Source organism: Populus nigra, chromosome 6, assembly GCF_951802175.1.
Source record: "Populus nigra chromosome 6, ddPopNigr1.1, whole genome shotgun sequence".
NCBI lineage: Eukaryota > Viridiplantae > Streptophyta > Magnoliopsida > Malpighiales > Salicaceae > Populus > Populus nigra.
In genome coordinates this window covers 3,041,504-3,062,237 of record NC_084857.1, presented here as the reverse complement: position 1 = coordinate 3,062,237, position 20,734 = coordinate 3,041,504, and the positions used below count along the sequence as shown (strand labels likewise).

At 34.6% G+C, this 20,734-nt stretch overlaps 3 protein-coding genes and 1 long non-coding RNA gene across 6 annotated transcripts; 1 reads left to right on the top strand and 3 right to left on the bottom strand.

The window, feature by feature from the left end:
- Positions 1 to 101: 101 nt before the first annotated feature.
- Positions 102 to 4,876, bottom strand: LOC133697380 (uncharacterized). Its single transcript, XM_062119869.1, has 9 exons — positions 4,670 to 4,876; positions 4,523 to 4,584; positions 4,267 to 4,357; positions 3,927 to 4,013; positions 3,738 to 3,791; positions 1,899 to 2,083; positions 1,312 to 1,394; positions 1,111 to 1,211; positions 102 to 592 (listed from the first exon to the last, which is right to left on the bottom strand). Exons 1-9 carry the CDS (start codon positions 4,715 to 4,717, stop codon positions 377 to 379), a joined length of 927 nt encoding a protein of 308 aa, XP_061975853.1. The 5' UTR covers positions 4,718 to 4,876; the 3' UTR covers positions 102 to 376.
- A 3,559-nt stretch (positions 4,877 to 8,435) lies between these two features.
- LOC133697086 (uncharacterized) lies at positions 8,436 to 9,226 on the top strand. Its single transcript, XR_009842812.1, has 2 exons — positions 8,436 to 8,688; positions 8,770 to 9,226. It is a non-coding gene; the product is annotated as an uncharacterized LOC133697086 (long non-coding RNA).
- A 3,610-nt stretch (positions 9,227 to 12,836) lies between these two features.
- On the bottom strand, positions 12,837 to 15,066 carry LOC133696319 (uncharacterized). Of its 3 annotated transcripts, none has more exons than XM_062118481.1 (2): positions 14,714 to 15,066; positions 12,837 to 14,310 (listed from the first exon to the last, which is right to left on the bottom strand). In XM_062118481.1, the coding sequence occupies exon 2, from the start codon at positions 14,132 to 14,134 to the stop codon at positions 13,184 to 13,186; it is 951 nt and encodes a 316-aa protein (XP_061974465.1). In that variant the 5' UTR covers positions 14,135 to 14,310; positions 14,714 to 15,066; the 3' UTR covers positions 12,837 to 13,183. The 3 variants fall into 3 exon arrangements, with proteins under 3 accessions (XP_061974465.1, XP_061974464.1, XP_061974466.1); XM_062118480.1 differs by having other exon boundaries at positions 12,837 to 14,305; XM_062118482.1 differs by lacking the exon at positions 14,714 to 15,066 and having other exon boundaries at positions 12,837 to 14,030; positions 14,214 to 14,699.
- Positions 15,067 to 17,077: 2,011 nt separating this feature from the next.
- LOC133696532 (RING-H2 finger protein ATL80-like) lies at positions 17,078 to 19,130 on the bottom strand. Its single transcript, XM_062118747.1, has 3 exons — positions 18,970 to 19,130; positions 18,414 to 18,466; positions 17,078 to 17,520 (listed from the first exon to the last, which is right to left on the bottom strand). The coding sequence occupies exons 1-3, from the start codon at positions 19,128 to 19,130 to the stop codon at positions 17,078 to 17,080; spliced, it is 657 nt and encodes a 218-aa protein (XP_061974731.1).
- Positions 19,131 to 20,734: the final 1,604 nt, after the last annotated feature.

The window sequence follows — 20,734 nt, the reverse complement described above, 5'->3', positions numbered from 1 at the left end:
TTAATGTTTTTCTCGCCGGTGACTTATACTAGCCCTTGTGCAAATTTAGCTCTGCGAAAGTAAATGAACAGTAATTTTTAACCAATTTAACCATGGGAAAATGATAAATAGAAACCCATAGCTTTCTCTGAAGAGCGAAATAGAGCCATATTCTTAAAAAGAACCTCTCCCCTCAAGAATTAAATCGGGCCTATCTGTCACTATATATGAAATACATGCGCATGCACCATATGAACCATCAAATATTATGGTTCGGATTCTAAGCTATTGTCTTCAAAACCCTTCTAGACATCCATCTTCCGAGCAGATGCAAAACTTTCACTGTCACATGCTTCTTGGATGATTCCTTCACTTGCAATATCGTCAAAATCATCCTTCATGTTAAACCGCTGTAGCCTGAAACCTTCTTGACAGCCTCCTCCTCCATTTTCACAAGTTGATGGCAAAAGGTTTCAACATCAAGAGCCTCTTCTTTGAAAGGGAATCTGAATTGTTTCCATACGTATTCACTGGTGCCATCCTTTAATCGTGAACTAGGAACTTTTGCCAGCACATCAAATCCCTTGCGGTCAACAGAGAGCATAAATGCATCCTGATCAAATAGACAATAGTTTACATTGAGGGTTCTGAGATCCAAATGCAAATTTGTCATTATGAGTACTTGTTCCCCGCGCACTTGTGAAGAACAAACTGGCATTTTCTAGTAGTCAGACATGTAAGGATGAACATTTCAAGTGTGTTGCTCGGTAAGGCTTTCCTTTATTTTTGTTGCTAATAAACATTTAATGCAGGACAAGGAGAGTTTTTGATTGATGAGACTCTTCGACCCAAGGTTATGAAATTAATTTAAATCTTCTCCTCTCGTTAATTGCTAGAGTTGCTCAGTATAGTACCACGTAAGGTGACTAGATAGATCATTGTGTGCTTGTACATTTTTTGCTGAACACCCCAAATTTGATTGACTGGGTCCTATGTCGTGACTAAATGGTCTTTTCAAACCCTATTAAATGACAGGAGAATTTAAACTTATCTCCTGCATACTTGATACTGTCAAAAGTAATCGTGTATATGTATAAAAAAAAAAAGGTATGATGCATGCATGTATCTTACCCTTGCATCTGCATTCAAGTACACGAAACAAAAAAGTACTAGAGCTCTACGCCTTGATTCACTTCGATTGATGCCATCGATTAGCTTTGCGGAAAGAAATGCTGCAGGAGAAACAAAGTTAAGAGACATATTTCTTTAGCGACAATATAAGCACATTATATTCAAACAAGCAATCATCTTTTCTTGTAACAGGGGTCTTACCTAATGGATCTACTTTAGATGCTTCAATAGCTTCCATATCCACTTCGTGAGTGCGTCCATGGCCATCAATAAACATGCAAGAACTGACAAAAAGTTCACAATTCTCATTACTTGTTTATTTTTCTTTTTTATACACTAGACACTCATCCTAATCGTTATTGCATGAGATTCTACTATAACATGCTATACATTATTTTTCCTTTCAGAAAGATGAAAGGTTATACTTTGGTTTATAACAAGAGGCAACAGCAGATTCGCTATTGCAACATCATACAATGGTCTTTCCTGCTCTGATGACCTTTTCTCTATCAGAAAAGGTTGACCTCTACTACTGACTTGATCCACTTAACTACCAAAGTTGCATAATGCAGAACCTTAAAATGTGTTAGTGCCCATCTACATAAGTTCAAACACTTGAAATGTTCAGTTTTCATTATGCATGAATAAATGCGCACTTCTTACTTTTCTCTTAATTCAAGATCAGGATTTCCTTGTTCTTCAGAATTTCAGTTCAGAAAAATTAGATCAATATTCAATGATGCTGACAATAGTAGTATACTGATACTGTGTAACTGAGAGTTTTGTACCTTAGATTGAATCTATAAACACCGTATTCTTCAACACCATCCAATAGCTCCTTAAGGTTTTCACTTCGTGATGTGGTAACAAGATTAGAAGAACTTAACACACCAGAAACGGTATAGGGGGCCTCATTGATCTGCCGCCGTTCAGAAAGCATGACTTCTTTAAGGCTTTCTGCAACCAGCTGAACCTATAACAAGAGAAAAGGTATATAGTCAAGGCAGTATTCCCTTTTCCACACTCAACATGATATTGTATAAAATCAAAACAGTGCACAGAATAGATTCTGATTTGGCATCAATGCTCTGCTCACCAATCAGACTAAACTCACAAGTTGTTGGAACACCAAGATCTCGCAGCTTCCTAGGATCAGAGAAAGCCAGCCATTTCTCCTATTGCATACTAGGTTCAGTAACAGGAGTACTTTAAATATGGATTTGCACGTTCTCTCATGGTATATTAGTTGCAGATGTATTTTTATGAATTAATAACAAACTTCCAAGGACACTGAAACTTTTAAACAATATTTTGCTCTTATTGCTCATGACACAGGAGTTTTCCTTAGAATATTTATGATATTAAGGTTACTTAATTAATATAGGATCATGTGATTAGCATGTGACTTTTTAAAGCAATTTCTTTATAGTAGTTTTACTTGTGGACTAAGACTAAGAATCCTTTTACTACAGGCAATATCTGTTGAGAAAAAAGTCACAGATTGGAGTTCTTCAACATTCTATGATGAGTTAGATGTGAATTAGGATTCTCCATCAATTTATGATCTTTATTTTGATGATGATCTTGATGTTAGTCATACCATGAACAATGACAATAATGGCAATGAATCAATAAGCTAAAGGTTGGGTGCAAAGAGAACATGAAAGTTACTCAATAAAAGAAAATTGTTAATTTATGATATGTTGATTCTTTTGATTACAAGTTTGCTATAATCACAAAAGTAGATTTGTTCAAGGATTATATAAATATAATACATGTTGATGAAGCAAGTTTGAGGTTTGCAATTCATTATTCTAAAAGTCAAAGAAAGAGAAATGAGTTGTCAATTGACATTTCTTATTATGCAAAATTTAACATGTGGGGACTTAAGCTGATATCTATAGTATTTATACACCTGAGGCGAAAAAAGAAAAGGGGTTAGAGAGTCTTGATTGGACATGCGCGAGATCGAGGCAAAAATGATTTTAGCTAGAGGATGAGTTTCTTCCAGCCCAAGAAGAATACAGGAGCTTTCTTTAGAATATTTATGATATTAGGGTAATTAATTAATCTAGGGTCATGTGATTAGCATGCAGCTTTTTAAAGTATTTCCTTATAGGCTAAGTTGTTTTACTTGTGGACTAAGACTAAGAATCATTTTCCTACAAGGATTTAGGATTTTAGCTAATCTTTAAGGACTGCTAATTCTGTAAATAAACGACTTTGATATTTTGATAATTTTATGAAGAGTTTGTTCTCTTTTTCTACCCAGACACCCAACCTTTGGCTATGTTAGCTATCTTTAGATATCCTTTTCCTTTTCTTCCTACATCACTTAAGTATCAAGAGGCATAGAGATACAGCATGCAAGGGATATATTCTGAAGATTCTTGAAAGTTATTTTATTTGGAACGCTCCTAAACTTGCATTGCCAATTCTCCATTTTCTATCAAACAAGTTCACAGAAAATTAACAGAGACTAGTCTCTATGCAATAAATACATGCATACATATATGTGTGTGTGTGTGTGTGTGTACGTGTATATATACATACATATATGTATATATGTGCCCCTATCACACCCGAAAAAGGATAGTCATTCGAAGTTATGTTATAAATTGCCAAACCTTTTCCTCCTTGAGAGGCACAACATTCCCAGTTATCGCAATCCTAGCCGGTAACTGCAGCATGAGTACAAATCAGCATGTTAGGCCCTAGCTGCATATCTAGGGTATAGTTGAAATGATGAAGGGAGGGGAAGATATCTCTGAAGCAACTGAACAACAAAAAAAGTACAAGCCAAATTAAGAACTAACCTTCTGCATCGATTTGAATAAATTTGCCAGGGGTCCTGGAAAGGGACTAGCAACAGCCAATGAAGCACGGTCATCAATGATTGTGTTCTATGTCAAAGAAAGGGAATGAATAAACAGCATCAGAAATGATAATTGGACAACTTTAGCAGATAAATTTCATCGCAAATGAAAATCAAAGATCATGTAATTAATGGGTACTCTCTTCAAGTAATTTTAGTTCTTTATATAGGATTTCATGCTTTGTTTGTTCAGCTTATAGGCATTAAAACACGAACAGAAAGAAAAATGGTCACTAAATGAACATAACATAGCAAACCCACAACCGTAGTGAAATCATTACCACATTATGCATGTCTTTTTCATTAACCCAGAGATATGGCTTCCCCTTCTTGAGTATGTACTTGACTTTTGAACTGTATATGCCCCCCTTGCTAACATGAATACACCAAATAAATAAAAGAAGGAAACCCATTAATCAACTTGAGAATTTTCTTATTTTTTTTTTTACTTTTGTAAGGAACCAACAAAAGCTTGGATTTTTAATCTATAAAGGGCAAAGAAAATGAGAACCCGATAGTTAGAACAGAAATGGGCACCTTCCTTTGGCATCAGCTTTGATGGTATTAAGTTGAGCTTGCCAATTGGAGGCAAGTATATTCTGCAATAGAGTAAATAGATTTTTACTTTAACAATAACCAGTGACAAACTCTGGAGTTGCAGAGAAAGGGAGGAAGGAGAGAAACCTTGCATTTCTCAGCAAGTGTCAAGATAGTAGTTTTGCTGCCTTTCATGATTCCTACGCTTCTTCACTTCTTGTACGCCAATTGATCGACGAAATTACTCCTTCAAAGGCTTGACTTGTGTGTGGGCGTGGCAGTGAAGAGAGAGAGAGAGAGAGAGAGAGACGGGTAGCCGGTGCAAAAGCGAGGGTTTACGAAGCAAGTTGAGGTTCAAGAGTTAAGTAGGTCGTTTGTTTTTGTTACGTAAAAATGGTTTCAACAAAAATAATTTTTTTTTTGTTATTAAATTGTTTTGATATATTAATGTTAAAAATAAATATTAAAATATTAAAAAAAATATTATTTTAATATATTTTAAATAAAAAATATTTTTGAAAACCAATTATTACCATAATATTAAACAAACTATAAAGAATACAAAGCTTAAATGGAGTTTTTTTTATTATTATTATTAACGTGGATGTCCGAGTCAGCTTGAGCGCATCTCAACTAATCCCATAGATCCTGAAGTTAACGATCATATAAACCTTCAATGGTCATCATATTAACAACCACATGATTCAAACCTGAGACCACAAGAGGAGCAAACCCCTTAATCTTAAACTCTTACCACTGGGTCACATACTGGATAGTTAGCTTAAGTGGAGTTTTAACTAGTCTTGTGTTTGCGCTATGTTGTCGGTCTATATTATTATTTTAGTAAAATATTTAGTACTGTAAGTGTGTTTTTTTAAAAAAACAAAATCCAATAACTCAGATTATAGTTTCGATCAACAAAATAAATTGTCTTTATTTGAGTCATATTGAAAAAAAAAAAGCAACGACAACAACCAAGAAAATACATATATAAATAAAAAAGATCACGATAACAAATGAAAAAAATCTTTATCCAAAACCAAAAGAACGGGTCACTTATCTGATTGGTTGTGTTTAATAAATTTATTTATTAAAATTAATTTGTAATAAAAATGACACACTTATAAAATTTATTGAATAAAAAAATAATAATATGCAAGGCTATACGTATTAAAAATATCATAAAAAATAAATATTTAATCAATGTAAAATATAAAGAAATTACAAATAAATCATATGAACCTCTTCAAAAATTAAATACACCCTGTATAATTAAAAAATAATTGCTATTAAAAATAATAATAGAGAAGAGGTATTAATTAAAACATTAATTTAAAATTATTTAAAAAAATACATATAAAAAAGGCATTAATAAAAAATAGAAATAAAAAAACCCAAAAAAAAACAATACATCATTGACCTGGATTGAACATTGAAATTGAAAATAATAAATCATAATAATAATGATCAAATTGAAAATAATAATATATGATAAAAAAAATAAACATATGGATTTTTTCAACATGTTTGTTTACATAAAAAATCATAAATAAATTACAAATCATTGTGTAAGTAATGAAAAATAAAGTCGTTGATGATAAATAAAAACATAATTAAAAATACTTAGAAATAAATTTAAATCATGATATTTAATATTGCATAATGAATCATCTACTTGGTTGTGTTCAATAAATTTATTTATTAAAATAAATTTGTAATATAAATCGACATCTACATGGAACTTATTGAAAAAAAAAATTTATACAAAGTTGCACAAGTTAAAGATATTGCAAACAAATATATATTTAATATATATAAAAAATATATAAAATAATTGATATTTAAAAAGGCTAAAAAAACCAAAAATAAATAATAGAAAAGAGGTATTAATTAAAACATTAATTTAAAAATTATTTAAAAAATACATATAAAAAAGGCACTGATACAAAATGAAAATTAGAAAGAAAAAAGAAAGAAATAAAAGAACCAAGAATGAAAAAAAAAACTAATACATCATTAACTTGGATTGAATGATGAAATTAAAAATAATAAATATGAATAATAAGGATCAAATTAAAAACACCAACATGATTAAAAAAAATAAACATGTAGAATTTTTACCATGTTTCTTTCATATAAAAAGATCATCAAAAAATTACAAACCATTATGCAGGTAATGAAAAAAAAAAGAGTCATTAACGATAAATAAAAATATAATTTTAAAAAATTAAAAATAAATGTAAATCATGGTATTTAATATCACAACATGGATTATTTACTTGGTTGATTTAATGAATTTATTTATTAAAATCAATTTATAATATAAATCGACACCCACACAGAACTTATTGAATAAAAAAATATTATACAGGGTTATACAGACTAAAGATATTGTAAAAAATAAATATTTAGTATTTATAAAATATAAATAAATCAACTTAAACACACCAAATATAATTAAAAACAATTTGTTATTTAAAAACCAAAACAAGTCACAAAAAGGGGGTGTCAACTAAAACATAAATAAAAAAACTAATTTTAAAAAATATATAAAAAATGGATTGATTGAAAAAAGAAAAAAAATGTGGTTTACATTCCAGTCCTCTATCTTAAATTTTGCATTTTTATGATAATTTGAAGCCTAATTTCTTCTAATTATGTTTTAGTAGGGTTTTATGGTAAAAAAAAGTTAAATATTTATGATAAATTTCTTTCATCTCACTATTATATATAAACAGTAATAGACTCAAAGTTTTTAATTGTTGTTATAGTATGACTCGATATCATGTACTTACAAAAATAATAACTCGATATCATGCAGTTACAGCGAGGATGAGTATTCCAGATAAAAACTGAAATTAACATGAGATAAATATTTGATGGCACATGTTGTTGATATTTCCTAATTTCATGGTTTTTTAGTTATTTTTCAATTCCGTTTGCTTGTCATTGCAAAATATTTTTTATGTATATTTTAAATTAATTTTATATGCTAATATTAAAAATATTATTTTAATATATTTTTAAATAAAAAATATTTTTTTAAAAATCACAATGAACTTTTGAGCTGCGTTGAGATAAAACCCATATTAGCCCGCACAAATCGTTGAAAACGTTTTAAGAAAAAATCGAGACAGCAGAACTTCATAAACTCAAAAAGTGCTGGTACTTGGTACTAATCCAAGATCTCCGTGCTGGTCGATCACCTCCACCTTGACTACGTCCACAGCAGCAGCAGCAGCAGCAACAGCAACGTCAATCAACGTCATCTTCCTCGCAAACATTCGACAGGGACCGCCACGTGGCCTTCTTAGAGATGATTTTCCACATGCTATCTTACCATTACCAAACATAGGACACCAACCATCTCTCTCTTGCCTACTTCGTGATATCCGGCCTCGACATCCCCGGTTCCCTTGATCGCGTGAGCTCTTATGATGTGTACTAGTTATTTTTTCAAAACATGCAATGCATTTACAAGTTGGAAGATAGTTTGGATTGCTTTTGGATTGGATTTTATTGCAAGCACGAATATTTTTTTTCATTGTCCGTCATTTAGATTTAGAATTTTGATAAAATTAATGAATGGCTTGATGTTTTACATTGATTTAACAAATGGGTCATATTTTGTTGTGTTATAGGTTGACAAGGATGCGGTTGCTGCTTGGGTTTTATCTTTGCAAGCTAATTCTGGAGATAAAGCTGAATTGAAAAATGGTAAGAACTTGGTTGCTAAGTAATGTTGTTGACTTTTATTAGATTGGGTTACTATGATCACCATAGTAACGATTGTTTTTTTTAAAATATTTTTTTCATTGTCCGTCATTTACAGGTTTACTTTCTTCATTTGATCTCTGGAATCATTTAAAAGCATTAACACCAGACCCTGAAGGTGTAGCTTTTAGAATTTAAACAAGTGAAAAGTGGACAGGCACGATTGTTATTAAGGACTAGAGAAACTTGCAAATGACCAAATGCATGTGAAATCATTACTTCCATTTGCTCCCTCTGATATTTCAATTTTCAATCTAACTTTGTTACTTTAAGGTCTTCCATCTCCTGCAGTTGTAATTTCTGACACCCTTTCCTCTGCTTCAGAGGCAAGCAGCTGAGGGTGGATTCCAAGGGAGAGCTAACAAGCCTAGTGACACATGCTATGCATTTTGGTATGTGTAAGAACACCTCCAGAAGATCGCGTCGCAAGAGGCTTTTATCTGTGCTTTGACAAGGGCAGCATGCTTGTACAGGGTTGGGGCAGTTTTGAGGTTCTCAGGAGGATCCAAGTTGATTGTTTGTTGGGAAAGCTTTGTGCAGATTTTTGCTCACCTGTCAATCTGACGTACTGATGCTTGTCCTTCCACTTGGTCAACTTGCCTGTGGTCGATATATGATACAGTTGATATAAAGCTCTCCCAAGGGCTGTTATTCACATGTCCTCCGCATATGTTTGATTGTGGGTCTTCCCCTAATACACCAAAAAATGGAAACTGCATGACTGGTGTTGAAACAGAATGGAGAATATATCTGTTAATCCCTGAAAACTCCCAGGGGAAACGAATGTATTTCTGACAAAAAAAATCAAAGACAAAATAGAGGTAAAAAGTATGGTGCCACCCATAAGCTGTCAACAGTAGCTATCACTCGTGTTCATAAATGTGAATTGTCATGTGCCATGTGAATGACATCTCAGTGCTCCCTTGATTAGATATCGTATATTTTCCTTTAGGCGATGTATTATTTTTGGTTTCTAATGTTCTCTGGCGTATATTGTTCCTGGACAATTATGGTGATTTCAGTAAATTCCCTGATGAGCTACCGGATCTATATCATGATACACTGCATTCAGCCTTTTGGAAGAACCTGGGCACAATGTACTGTCCGTTGTGCTGGGAATTACAGGTTTTGCTGCCTTAGGAATTTGAAACCGTCTTTTTCACATGTGTTTGCAACGTTATCTGAACTTGTTCGCCCATACCAGATTGGTGATAGGTGGCAATAAATAGTTATTTATTCAAGTAAAATGAGGTGCTTTTTCTTCGTTAAGTGTGTATTGCCATTTGTCTATAGATTAGAGGCATCTGATCGTCCGTTCATCATGTTTTATAACAATTTTTTCTCAGGTGTGTAAGCTTAAGCATAGACTATAATTGCTGGAACTTTCTATAATAAGGGCAGTTTCTTGCCATGTCAAAGATTGGTCCACAACATGTTTGTCTTTCGTTAAGGCCGGTTGCATGTGAAACTGGTTGGAACTTTTAATCGGTAATGATAGTTTTTTGTTACCGCTTTCCTATGGTTGGTCGAGGTGAAAAACAGATACTTGTTAAGTCGAATTACATGTACTGGTGAACTGTGTTGGATGGTTAGCTTTCCGAGTGCAAATTGTTTCTGCAAAATGCTATCTTACTGAAAGCTTAGGCGATGTTGGTTTCTCCCGGGATTGCTTCATTGAAGGATTATATTTAAGTTTCTGAGATTTCACCATACGTGAAAAGTTAATCCACCAAGAAGACTATAAAATTAGGGAATACAGCTGACAACATGCTGTCTGGTGAGACATTTGAGCCATTGATGCAGCTTAACTGGTTTTTGGCTTTTAAGAAGGAAAAAATGCTGGTTAAATTTATTATGTTGTCTCGATCATCATAGATTTGGTTTGATGTTGGATCAGACTGACAACTATGGCTACTTTAATGCTGAGCTTATTTGGTTTTCCAAACGGGATTTGGGGTAATAGCTCGCTGCTTACACAGGTTCAGCTCGTGCCAATTATGCTAAAAGCTTGATTCATTTGCCTAGGTGCAGTGTCTTTTAGGGGTGAGCAAAAAAACCGAACAACCGAGAAAACCGAGAAAACCGAAAAAAAAATAACCAAAAAAACCGAACCGAAAAAAAAAACCGAATTAACCGATTAAAAAATTACAAAAAAATTCCGGTTCGGTTCGGTTTCGGTTTCTAAAGTCTAAAACCGATTAAACCGAACCGAACCGAACCGGTTCAACCAAGCCAGCCTTAAAAAAAAAAAGGTATAAATAGCATGTTTTCCTAACCCTAAACCTAAATTAACTTTCCTCTAGAAACAAATCTAGCCGCCTCCTCCCTTACTCTCTACTAGGGGTGAGCAAAAAAACCGAACAACCGAGAAAACCGAGAAAACCGAAAAAAAAATAACCAAAAAAACCGAACCGAAAAAAAAAACCGAATTAACCGATTAAAAAATTACAAAAAAATTCCGGTTCGGTTCGGTTTCGGTTTCTAAAGTCTAAAACCGATTAAACCGAACCGAACCGGTTCAACCAAGCCAGCCTTAAAAAAAAAAAGGTATAAATAGCATGTTTTCCTAACCCTAAACCTAAATTAACTTTCCTCTAGAAACAAACCTAGCCGCTTCCTCCCTTACTCTCTACATCTCTCCATCTCTCTTTTCCATTTGCTCTCTGCATCTATACTTTTTGATTCTCCTTCATGCTCCTTTATTTGTTAAGCTCTGCTCCATGCTCCATGCTCCATGCTCCATGCTCCTCCTATTTGAAAGGCACGCCACCATCTTCACTTTTGCAACTTTATTTTTAATTGTTTTATTCCTCCTATAGAAGACATGTCCCTCTTTATTTTTGTTTTTAATTTTTTTATCATTCTTCTTTCTATTTCTCACATAATCCTGTAATTATTGTATAATTTTTCATGCACATGTAACCAAAGAAGATTATCATGTTGAACCAGTAAAAGGCTTTTCTGTGCTCTCCTTGATGTTGGTATTGTGAGAACAAAAATTCAAAATCAAGTTTGGCACTCGATGGATAATGAGCAGATGAGGATCTATGTAAACTATCTTTTGATCTTCCCTTTGTTTTTTTTTTCTAGTCAAATGACCTCTGTTCTTTCCTTTTGTTCGGCATACATGCCCAACCATTTTAAGAAAAAGCATGTTGAGAAAGCACAGATCTGTGAAAATAAGCACAGATCTGTGAAATTAAGAACAAGACGAAAATAGAATTCCTGAAAAAATATGGTCAGTGAAAAAACTCAGAATAAAAACTCAATTGAAATAATTTCGGTTTAAATTGGTTTGGAAGGGAAAAAAACCGAACCGAACCGAACCGAATATGGTCGGTTCGAACTGGTTTTCGGTTCGGTTCGGTTCAAAAACTTGAAAAAAAATAATTTCGGTTTGGTTAATTATTTTGGTCCAAAACCGGACCGAACCGAAAATGCTCACCCCTACTCTTGGACAACTTATTTTTTATTTTATTTTTTAATTTTATTTTTTAATATAAGTTTGTTTCAAGTATTATACTTTGTAATTTTTATTTTATTTTATTAAGTTATATTTTGAACTTATAAATTTAATTTTTTTCTCTCGATTTCAATTTTCAATACTAGATTTGTTAGAAGTGACATTTCATAAAAAAATTTCTTGAATAGGTTTTTAATTTGTTTTTTAATTTGATTTTTTTCTTTTAATATAGTATCTCAACATTGAATTGATCAAGAACTAACTTTTATAATTTATTTTAATTTTTTATATATAATTATTAATGTCTCGTAACATGTATTATAGATTTGATAAATCAACCTGAGTTAATTCAATTTATTGTAATCTTAACATTTAAAAAAACTATTATTCAACATGCTTTCATATTAATATTTAAAAAATTTCATTTAATATATATCATATTTTAAATTTATAATTATTTTTTTATTAAAAAAACATGTTAGGACAATTTTTTATATTAAAAAAAAAATTCGATCCTACCTTCATGAAAGCAAAAGCGAATGATGTAGTTTGCATGTATGTGACGAAATCGTACCTGAAACCTCATATGATTCTGCCACATATCTCCTATAGTAGCATTTAATAGATAAAGGCAAAGCCTATAATGATTCTCAAGCCAAGATGGCTACCTTTCGGCCTAACCCCACGAGACGTTTTCACGGGCTAATTACCTATTCGCAGTTTACGAAAAAGCCCAGGAAGCATCTCACAATCACAATCACAATCACAAGTTTTTTTTTTTTTTTTCCAATTTTGTCACTTTGTGGAATGGTCACCCTCTTCCCTGTCTAGACATCTATCTTAGACTCCCTGACCAATCAAAACTCCCATTTGTTTTGATTGTCGGATGTTAATCTGCGGTCTAAATTACCCTGAGGTGGGTGGGGTATACACAATTACCATTCAACAAAAGAATACAAGATCAGGACATGGCAATAATGTTAGTTTATGTATTTGCCGTGAGCACGGAGAGAAGGGAAACAGAGCATGGGGCTGGAAAAGCACTTTGGTCTTGAAAGAATTCTTTTTCACAGTGCCTTTTGGACAAAAAACATCAGTGGTACCATTACTCACCAGAATGATTACTGGTATCAGACAGCTCAGGGAGACATGAAGAGTGAATGCAACAAATTACCCCACTAGACCCCCACTGACACTCTTCCAACTTTCAACATTATACTGCAGAGAATGTTGTCTCCCTCTCCTTGAAAATTCTTGGCATGCATTGCAAAGGGATTTAGCAAGATTAATCTTTTAACACCATCCCCAAACAAGATGGAAAATGAAAATAAAAAAAGCCCTAAAAAGAAGACTAATGTTGATTAATAGAAATACTCAGGGGAAAAAAAAACAAAAACTATCTCATTTAACTTGATCACGGAGCTCTAATGAAAGAAGGAACTTTTCTTAGCTGCTGGTTTTGATGTTGAAGGCGAAGCAACAAGAGGAAGTACCTGTGAACTGCTTGAAGGGTGGTGTGCTAGCTGGTGATTTTGTTCATTAAACTCTCTTTCTTTGTTCCTGTCAACAATGATGGTGATAAAAGGCCCATCATCCTCGTCTTTTAGAAAATTTGAACTAGTAGGTCTTTTGGTGTAATCTTGAGCAAAACAATCTTTCCTTGGGACCATCTCCTCAGCTTCTTGCATCAATCTCCTTGCATATAGTTTCTCCTCCGCATCCTGTAAGAACTTGAATTTTGGGGGAGGTGATGACCGTATCTTGTTGAACTCTGCATCTTTTGATGATTCAAAGAGATGGTTGAATCCAATCTGGTTATAGTTAGGAGTAAGAGGAGGCGTGAAAAATGGTGGAGAAGCAAGAGGGGTTAGATATGGAGTCTCCACAGTAAGAAGCAAATCACTCAAGCTTCTACTTCTTGATTCTTTTCCACTCTTGTTATCACCTCTAGACCTGCCATCTTCAGACTCTAAATCCTCCTTTGTTTCTTCAACAATTGTAAAAAGAAATCTTGGTGGACCTGAGAGACTATGCAGCCTCATGAGCTCTGTCTCCACGTTATCATCACTGAAGGGCCTGAGCAACAAATCTTTGCTTGTATTAATATTGAGCTGAGATTCTTGATCATGATGCACAAGTGTATCTGTGATTCTCACTGAAGAACATAGTTCTTGATTGTTCCTTAAAGAAGACGGCTTTCTTAAACAGAACATAAAAAAAAGCTCTCTTGCCGGGCTGCTGTAATCATCTCCTATCTCTTTGTTAGCAAACCTTCTCTTCCACCATAACAAATAGTAGAGCTCAGCAACAAGAGCCAACAAAAGGCAACCAAAAACTATACTCAAGCCAAGCCCTACACTACTCAAAGATTTCATCTTGTCTCCAAATCACATGAAAACTGCTTAAAACATCCAATTAATATATATTAAAGAGCTAAGAACCAACAGACGTTACCATAAATAACTTGAGAATCACTTGTAGTACTAGTGGAAGGAGAGAAACCAAGATAAGCAAAAGCTTACTGAGAGACAATGAGCAGTCCCAATCTGCACTGAACACAAGAGGCCAACAGAACATCAAGCTCACTTCTGCTCTCTAGCAAATGCTTTAATAAGTATACCGACTTTATCTGTCAAAACCAAATAAAAAAAACACCCCACCTGCTAAAACCAAACCAAAAGCTCTTCTCTGAAAATCACATCCACAAATCATGAAGCATGATTATAAAACACTTTTTTACGACAAACCAATGAACTAAACCACACATTTGCGGATAATTACATATTTAACAAAGCCCACAAGGTCACTGGAACAGTTGTACATTAGCAAAAAGCATTAATCAAAACCATAACATACCACATTTAGTTGTCAAAATCCACACAGAAACTACAGAATCTAGCTAATAAAAACACATCAATGGACGAGGCACAAAAGTAGTCGGCAATATTACTCACTAGTTTATGGCTTGACAGGTCACATTCTTCGAGGGATGCTCACATGGGATCACAAATAAAAGGAAAGTGATGTGTCATTGATGGGCATTTCATCTTGTTCTCTTATTTACAGAACTACCCTCGTTGTTGAATAAACTACTATTCGTGGCGATTAGGACAAAATCTGGTGTCGAAACTTTAACGAAATTCTGGCAGCTTTGTTTCTTTTGTAATTTTTTTTCTTAATTTCCAGTATTAGAATAGCAAACAACACATGAAACTCATAATAGGAGCTTTCACAGGCATAACATTGATTTGAGACATTGATATATGGTTTGGAAGTGTCAGAGACACATGAGTTGCTTCAAGATGTGAGCTTTTCGATAAAGAGGTCCTCTGATTATATAGGCCCAGCAACTCATAAAAAGACTTCCTCTCTCGCATGGAGCTTGATTGACGGTTCGTATTACTGTTGAAGCTGTGATCACCATCATTATGTTATAGAATTGGGGTCTCCAGCTGGACCATTTTACTTTCTTGTAGGTGTTAACCACATGGGATCTGTGAAATCTATCTGGGAAAGGGTGGGATACCTAATGGACCTATTATAAGTAAAGCCCAGATTGCTTGAGAAGTATTTCAAGTCCTTAATCATATATGTTTTTTTGACATATATGGCATGAATAATGGATGGATTAACAAGAATTAATTTATTGTCAAATGACTTTCATGATTTTTTATCCCTTGATAACGGGCTTCCCTGCCTCATGCCTCTGGCATTGCTTCAAGCAAAGGATTTGTGGGTCTGGAAGCTCGAAAATCTGTATGCCTATGTCCGGGTCGCAAATGACTCGGTATGATATCTCATGCCTCGAATCTAGCTAAATTCCAATTCTTCTGTTGGAAGTATTTTGCTTTGACAAGCACAGCATATATGCTACTCAAATTAACAAATAAGTAGCCGTACACGACTCTTGAAAAAAAATAGCAGTGCAAAACAAACGGCCGAATAACTAATCCAGACTTGGAAACGACGTGCCAAAGAGAAAAAAACAATTTCCCCCAAAAGCAATTATGATGTGCTCGCTGGTAGCTTGCTTACTAAGTCAAGTTGGTCGCTGTGATTCATCAGAATCCGGCAGTCGAAAGGTGTGGGATTCTGACTGATGGTGGGCTGGCGTTGAGACACCGATGTCGCCCCGACAAAGCGGGCAATTCGAGTGAGAGAATAGCCACATATCGATACAAGAAACATGAAATGTATGCACATTCAGGCAAAACCTTAACTTCTTCACCATCCTTGAACTCATTTAAACACACTGCACATGCTACATCTTCAGATTTTGACACTAAACCAGTGTCATCGGTGTATTTACACGTAGGGATAAGCGATGCAATCGAAACAATAAATTCAACGTAGAAGGTGAAAATAAACAGAGAATATTGATAAAAACTATTGAAAGTAGCTCTCTCTCTATGTATATACTCTCTTTTTTTGGATAATAAGATTACACAAAGTTATTGTCAATCCTCTTGTTGTATATTTAATCTAATGAACTTGAACAATTAATTGCATACATTCACCCTCGACTATTAACCATAGAGTACAGATGAGATTGGCCGATGTTCTCTCTGATACACTGATCATCTTTATAATTTGTTGCAATATTGTGCAAACCGCCTCTACTTGATGCTAGCTTCCTGTAATTAAGAGATCCTCTTGAGTTTTCAAGAGCGATTTCTTTATACTACCCCAGGTAGAAAGAAAGAAAGAATTAAATGTTGATTATTGGTAGAATTTATTCATCCGATATAGCAACTTTCATGAGTCAAACTCACATTATCTGGGATGCAAGTAGAAATTAAACCAATCAAGCTATTAACCATCCTTTTCTATGTTTGCCTGCCATTCGCTACTCACTAGCCCAGCCATCTTTTGCTTAGAACTAAAGGAATTCGGGGGGACTGCTAGATGTTGTTTATTAATAGATCGCATTTATGTCAAGAAAATCTGTGAATAGCTCTCCCACAAAACAAATATAGATCTAAAGTACCTCGAATAGCTCGCTCCAACAGCTGGAGTAGCTCGGTAAGCTAGAGCGTTTGGCTGTTGACCACAACGTCGAAGGTTCTACACAGCGATATCGGGCTCGTGTTATGGGATTTACAACCTCGTGAATCCTGCCATGTAAAGTATAATTATACACTCTGTTGGTCTTCAAGGATAAAAACAGCAGATTGCACCTTAAGAAAATGTTGGAGAGTCACATTTGCTCACGCCCACGAATGTGCAACGTTCCTGCAAACAACGTGCATAGAGCACTATTATACTGCACTCTCAAGGCTAAAATTCCTGGACAGAGACAACAACGACATGATACGCTATTAGAGTGCCCGTGAATGTACAATAATATCTTGTAGCCTATCTATATTTTGATACACCACTGATGGCCTCTCAGAATCCAAATCTCTTGCACTCAAATAGACCCCTGGAGAAGGTGTGGTATCGGTGCGACACATGGGACAATTGGTATGCGAATGGAGCCACATATCAATGCATTCAACATGGTAAGAGTGCAAACACTCTGGCAAAGTTCGCAGTTCCTCACCTTCTTCAAATTCACTCAAGCAAATTGCACAAGTTCCATCATCACCCACCAAGCCCATACCCTTTTGGAACTTATAGGCTGGGATGAGTTGGGCCGTGGAATTCTCAATACTGCTTTGCGTTGCCATTGTTTCTATCCCATATCGTCGTGGCCGTTGCTGAGTAGTCGTAGCCCTGAACCGGCGCATGGCAATACAATGGTAGAGTGCGATAACAAGAGCTGCAGACCCAACGCCAATCAGAAGAACGGCAATTTTAGAGTTAATATCATCACCTTGTTTTGACATGATGGATGCTGGCAATAACTAAGCTAGCCTGCGCCTAGAGGAGGCAAGTTAACTAAAGACAGTGACGGTGTGTCCAAGACATACACTTTGTCTACGCGGCATGAAGTGTTGTAAGAAAAACTTGGGATAAACACAAGAAACACCATTTTGTCCTGTGTGAAACAAGTCGGTCACCAGGCAACTTGATTACAGGATGACCTTCCCGAGACTAACGATTTCAACAAAATGGAGGTGTTGCTACTTTGCACACCAAAATCTCTAATCAGCCGGTTATATTCATTAGAATGACTTAATTTAATCATAACTCAAATTCCAAGTCAAGGATAATTTTATCTTTCCGTAGAAAATTGTTATTTAATACTTTTTAGCTTCCAGGCATCTTTAGGCCTGGAATTTTTAATGCAAAGTATACATTACCCACACGTATGTATATATAATTTATTAATGATATTATTCGAATGGTGAGTTCTTGTCCGGCCCCAAGTTTTAGATATTGTCCTCTGTTTTATTCGGTGAGTTTTCAAGGGTTGAGCAAACCAGAATTATATAAAACGGAAACAGAGTTAACAAGGAGATGGCTCTATCTTATGAAATATCGATCAGTAGGAATAAAATAAAAGCGCAGCTGCCAGCTGAGAAAGCATTAGACGGAAGCTTCAATCAAGTTCATCCAGAAACCAAAATCTTTCCCGTTATTAAAACCGTGGGTTCCCACCTGAGGTTTGGGTTATGGGAATATGGGCCCATGACGTTTCTGGATGGTATCAACATTAAATGGGCCTAATTGAAGCCAGATTTTCTTAGTTTGCCATAACACTTCATTTACTTATAACTCCATTCTTTAGGCTAAAAACCATAGAAGGGTAGAGGATAGGATAACTGTTCAAAAAATAAAAGAATATAAGGTAACTTCGCACAGTTATACATGAAATTTACAATAACGTGGAGTAGCATTAATTTGGAAGAACATTCACAGGGCACTTTTCGAAACTCTCAAGGCTAAAATTCCCAGAGAGAATAAGACAACCTTGCATAGTTACACAAGTATATAGCCCGTGAATGCACAACAACGCCCTGTAGCACACCTCCATTTCGGTATGCCCGCGGTGGTCCCTCGGAATCTAAAACCCTTGCGTTCAGAAAAACTTGTGAAGGCGTGGCATCAGTGCGACATGTGGGGACAGATGGAGTGTGAGTAGAACCACGTATCGATGCATGCCACATGGTAAGGGTGCAAGCTCTCCGGCAACGTACGTAGTTCCTCGCCTTCTTCGAATCCACTCAAAGCAAATCGCACCCTTTCCATCATCACCTATCAAGCCCATACCCTTTGGTACTTATAGGCTGGGATGAGTTGGGCCTTATCTTGTTGGTTCATTCACCTGTGGTTGTGGCTCTGCTCGGTTATGTCCAGCTCTGTAGCGGGGGCAGCGCCAAGCCATGGCAAGGAAATGGTAGATTGTGACCAAATAGCTGCTGACCCAGCCCCAATAAGAAGAACTGCAACTTTGGAGTTAAGGCCATCGTTATTGTTATCTGACATTGTAGCTATTGGCAAGCTAAGTGCCTCTGTTCAGAAGAAGCAAGTTAAAGAGAGGCGATGAATTCAGATAACGCTTTGTCTATTCACAGCTAGTTGTAATATTTCTAGGAAAATTATGCCATGAATACAAGAAAATCATTTTGTCCCACTTGCAGTTATGTGATCGAGTCTAGCAATTGCAAATTTTGATGATTACAACCGAAAATAACCAGATTCTTCAGTTATGTGCGTATCTCAGCTAATTCCACGGACTCTGAAGTTAACGACCATGTAATCCTCTAGTGACCATCATATGAGCAATCACATGACTCGAATATGAAATTATAAAAAAACAAATCTCTTGATCCTAAATTTTTATTATTGAATCATCTAGACGATGAATAAAAAATTAATTTTCTTGAATGAGGATGTAGGCGAACGGTGAGCTTACAAAACAAATCCGATTGGGTAGATGAGGGACTTTTCGACAATTAAACTAGCAAATAAGGAAAGAGACGTGTAAAAGCAAGGAAGATAGAGAAAATTGGAAAAATACGGAGGACCTTCTTTAATGGGGGATGCCTAAAGTCTTCCATGGGACGATTCATTACGGATTATGGCCCTTCAAGATATACACGTGTACCGAGGCATGAAAAGCAAGGGTGTGCTGAGTGATAGAAAATTGTTTTTCTTTTCTACCTTTTTTTTTCAATGACAAATTAGAAGGTGTGTTCGTTTGTTGAAAATAAAAATGATTTTTCCCACTGAAAAAAAAACAGAAATACATTTAAAAAATACAACTAACTTTCATGAAAAATCAAAACCATAATTTATAATATTCATCTTAATATTTTATATTTGTGATAATATAATTAAAGAATGTTAATTTTATTTTATCCAAATTAAAAACTATGGTGAAAAGGTTATATTGTAACTCAAAAACAAATAATATGAGATTTGTAAAAAAATTAGATTTATGACACTAACTAAATATGTAAATATATAAAAAATAATTTTAATCTCTTGTATTGCTAAAAGTTCATGTATAAAAGAAAGAAATTGTATTGTTAATTTTTTTTTCATTCGAAAAAAAAATATTATATTAAAAAACTACAAATCAAGAATCTTTAAAATGAGTTTTGATTCATTATAAATTTGAAAAACTGGTTTTTTAGTTTTTTTATGGAGTTATGTTGTATTTGAATAAAAAGTTTAAGTTTTTCTTTTTTCCTACTATTATTTTTTAAAAAAAAAATTGTAGTATTGCATGACTTGTCTTTTATTCACATCAATTAAAAAACCGAACATTATTCGTAAATCTCTTTTTATTCGAGTGTCCACACTCTGAAAAAATCTTATTTCAATCATCAATTTCACCAATACACCGCCCTTAGATTTTTAAGGGCAGGCACCATGTACACATGTAAAGGAAAGCAATTATATGCAAGGCTCGGAAGTTTTTATTTTTATATTTTTTTTACAATAAGGTTCGGTGGATCAGCTTTGCTAACATTAAAATAATAATAATAAAAATAATAGTTTTACAGAGGGCACGGGAACCCACAACAGATACTAACTGTGCCAGTTCATACCTGGAAAGAATCATTTTACGATTCATTGGCTGC